We start from the raw sequence: 2705 nt of genomic DNA, 5'->3' as shown, positions 1-2705 counted from the left end.
CATGTGCCAAAAACTCAGTCAAGCGTAAAATGATGCGATTTAGAGCAAAAAATGGTGCGATTCATGAATAAATCGCACCAATTAGAGCCAATCAGATTACAGAGACCACCAGTGATTTCAAAATGGATTTAATAAACACTGTAACCCTTTTTAATCCCAGTTGTGATTAACATGTAACTTCTCCCTTTAACAATCAAAACATTATTCAGCAAACAGGTAATGAGAATTTTCAAACCTATCAGGTAGAAGAGTTGTTATCTTGATCTAACACCCAATTCCTGTGACTTTTTTCACAGGGAGATGAGTAATAGCTAGAGAGGAGATTAACATTCAGATCTTAGGAGTTTAAAGGGCCACCTTAAATAACTTTCATCCAGTCCGCAGAGTACGGCAGACCTCACGAAGATCTCGCATATGCAATGTAGCTATTATGACATGCAAAGTGAACCTTTAAAAAAAAAATTGTGCATGCACTTGCCACACTAGTACCCCACAGACTAGATCTTCACAGTGTCTCGCCATCCAGAGATAGTTTTACATTACCAAACTGTTAGTGCTTTATGTTAGGATTGTTATCAACTGGTTCTGGTAAAGCATAGTAGTATTTAGAAATCATCTGGCATCATGAGAAATTATATCATCCTCAATTTCTCAGTCATTAGGGGGGTATTTTGCAGGCTACTAAAATGGAGTTCTTAGTAGGCTAAAATACTTGCATGCTCATCTAATTTTTCAGAATCAGTCTGTTTCATTGTCAGTTTTATTTTCTGGATGCCCTCCAAACTGATACGAATATATAGTTACAGAGTTATTTTTCTTGGGGATAGATATGTTTGGGGCTCAGTTCTCTAGGTAATTTTATCCCAAGCCCGCAGAATGACTCTGAGACTGTCCCAAAAGATATTTATGCCTACAAACAAAAATTCTATTGCTTTATTAACTGCTCAACGTATTTTTGTGCCAGATAACTGCATTTTAAAATACTGGAAAAATTTAAAATGAAAAATCAACCATAGCAATAAATAATGCAAAGCACTAATTATCTAACAATGTCAACGATGTCTTATTTTTACATCAAATCTTATCACCTGAAATTCAACAGAGTCAAAAGCAACTCGGCACACAGAACATCTCATTCCAAGTTTCTCTCCAGCACATAACTCTGTGAAACCAAAGTAAACGATAATAAACCCAAATTTTTTTGTCCCATAGTTAAATCCATAACTCAGTCTGAACAAAGTAACTTTTTAAACTTCACATTGATTGACAGGTAACTTCTCACGATATCAGTACAATGTTCTGCAAACAGGTCATGAGATTATAAAAGTTACCGACATATCATATGTATTGTGCACCAATTTCCCTTTGCCAATTCACAAGGACTTTAGAAGCTAGAAAGGAGAGTTACTGTTCAGAGATTATACCTTATCACCTAGTTGCTTCGTTCTGCTATTGACAACAGCAGTTCATCGATTCAAATCATAGAATGTTAAATTAAGAGTTCCTGCGTCAATATAGACGTTTAAGTAAAACTATTCAAACACATTTAAATATAATGTTACCATTTTTGCTATCATGCTTCTTTTCAACCACTTGCTCTTGTTTCTCATCGCTGACTCCACTTCTGAGATCTTTGCCGACAATGCGAACATTTCGTAACAAATCACTTATTGGTTCTTGGTCAAAAAGCGACACCGTGGACGACTTTGCTTTAGACGCCATTAATCTAACGTACCAAAGACTTCCTAAAGAATTCGACCCAGAGAGCAGTCGAATCGATGTGGTTTAATATCTGTCCCTTCCTTATCGAACTGTAAATAAATCTTAGAATCACTATCGCTTATGTGTCGGTCCCTCCCCCGCATTGCACCACCATCTTTCGTCACCAAAACCTATTCTTGGTGACTACACGTAAAACTGTGGCACGGTCTGATTTCTAGTCATCAACTCTTACTTGTCTTTTTTCTGCTGGTACCAACTACTCTATGATGTAGTTAGCACAACATTGTCTTTGTTTACGATCTATAACCAGAAATAATTATTACAAATTGTCAACTTCGAGCTTACTTCGCCACCATCTTGAAAAGTCCAACTTTGCTCAGTCCCAAGCCTAACCGTGAGAGGGATTGAGATGCAACCGGGGAGTACTAGTAATGAGTTTCTGAGTTGGTCGATTTTAGGAACCGGTCGAACACAATTCAACCAACCCTCAAACGACGTTACTGGCCAACACATACACATTTTTATACACCACATACCTTACATGCTAAGAATGCAGTGTAGAGAGTGAATCAAGAAATTGTTTGGTAAACTTTTTTTATAGCTGTTTTTTTCCCTCTAGGTCCTTGTTTCTCCTCAACTTTTGACGAACGCTAAGCAGAACCGTACAAACTTCAAGTTTGTCTCCAGTGCATGGATTCATCCCTTCGATGCGCTTAGTTCTCATTTATTCACAGTGAACTCTCCACAATGGTGCAAGACACATAGATATGGTTATCATTTGAATTCAGCTGTAATTAAACAAGTAAACGTTCCAAAGACGTGTATAGCGAAAGAGTTACCGGTAGATACTTAGAAAGTCAAAAGGATGATAACAGCATCCACTTGATAGAGATTATCGTTCACCGAAGTTTAATCGACAATACACAAAGGAGATGAATTTTCGAGGGACGCGTAATAAAGACTGAAGTTGGAGTCATTGTTCA

General features: G+C 37.3%; 1 protein-coding gene and 1 long non-coding RNA gene across 3 annotated transcripts in view; one reads left to right on the top strand and one right to left on the bottom strand.

Moving 5' to 3' along the window:
• LOC111344830 (tRNA endonuclease ANKZF1) overlaps positions 1-2107 on the bottom strand; it is a 12978-nt gene extending 10871 nt beyond the window's left edge. The window contains exons 1-2 of one of the 2 annotated variants that reach the window (XM_088740648.1): positions 1563-2107; positions 1089-1162 (exon numbers count right to left, since the gene is read on the bottom strand). In XM_088740648.1, coding sequence (XP_088596774.1) covers positions 1089-1162; positions 1563-1722 — 234 coding nt within the window. In that variant the 5' untranslated portion in view covers positions 1723-2107. The remainder of the gene's footprint in view (positions 1-1088; positions 1163-1562) is intronic. The other variant, XM_088740649.1, reaches the window with a different exon arrangement.
• Positions 1-2705, top strand: part of LOC148718639 (uncharacterized) — a 7093-nt gene extending 4388 nt beyond the window's left edge. Inside the window, exon 3 of the long non-coding RNA XR_015993848.1 lies at positions 2342-2705. This is a non-coding gene — a long non-coding RNA (uncharacterized LOC148718639). The remainder of the gene's footprint in view (positions 1-2341) is intronic.

The sequence above is a fragment of the Stylophora pistillata genome, chromosome 12 (assembly GCF_964205215.1).
Source record: "Stylophora pistillata chromosome 12, jaStyPist1.2, whole genome shotgun sequence".
Taxonomy (NCBI): Eukaryota; Metazoa; Cnidaria; class Anthozoa; order Scleractinia; family Pocilloporidae; genus Stylophora; species Stylophora pistillata.
The sequence above is the reverse complement of the archived record's forward strand: the minus strand, read 5'-3'. Positions and strand labels throughout refer to the sequence as shown.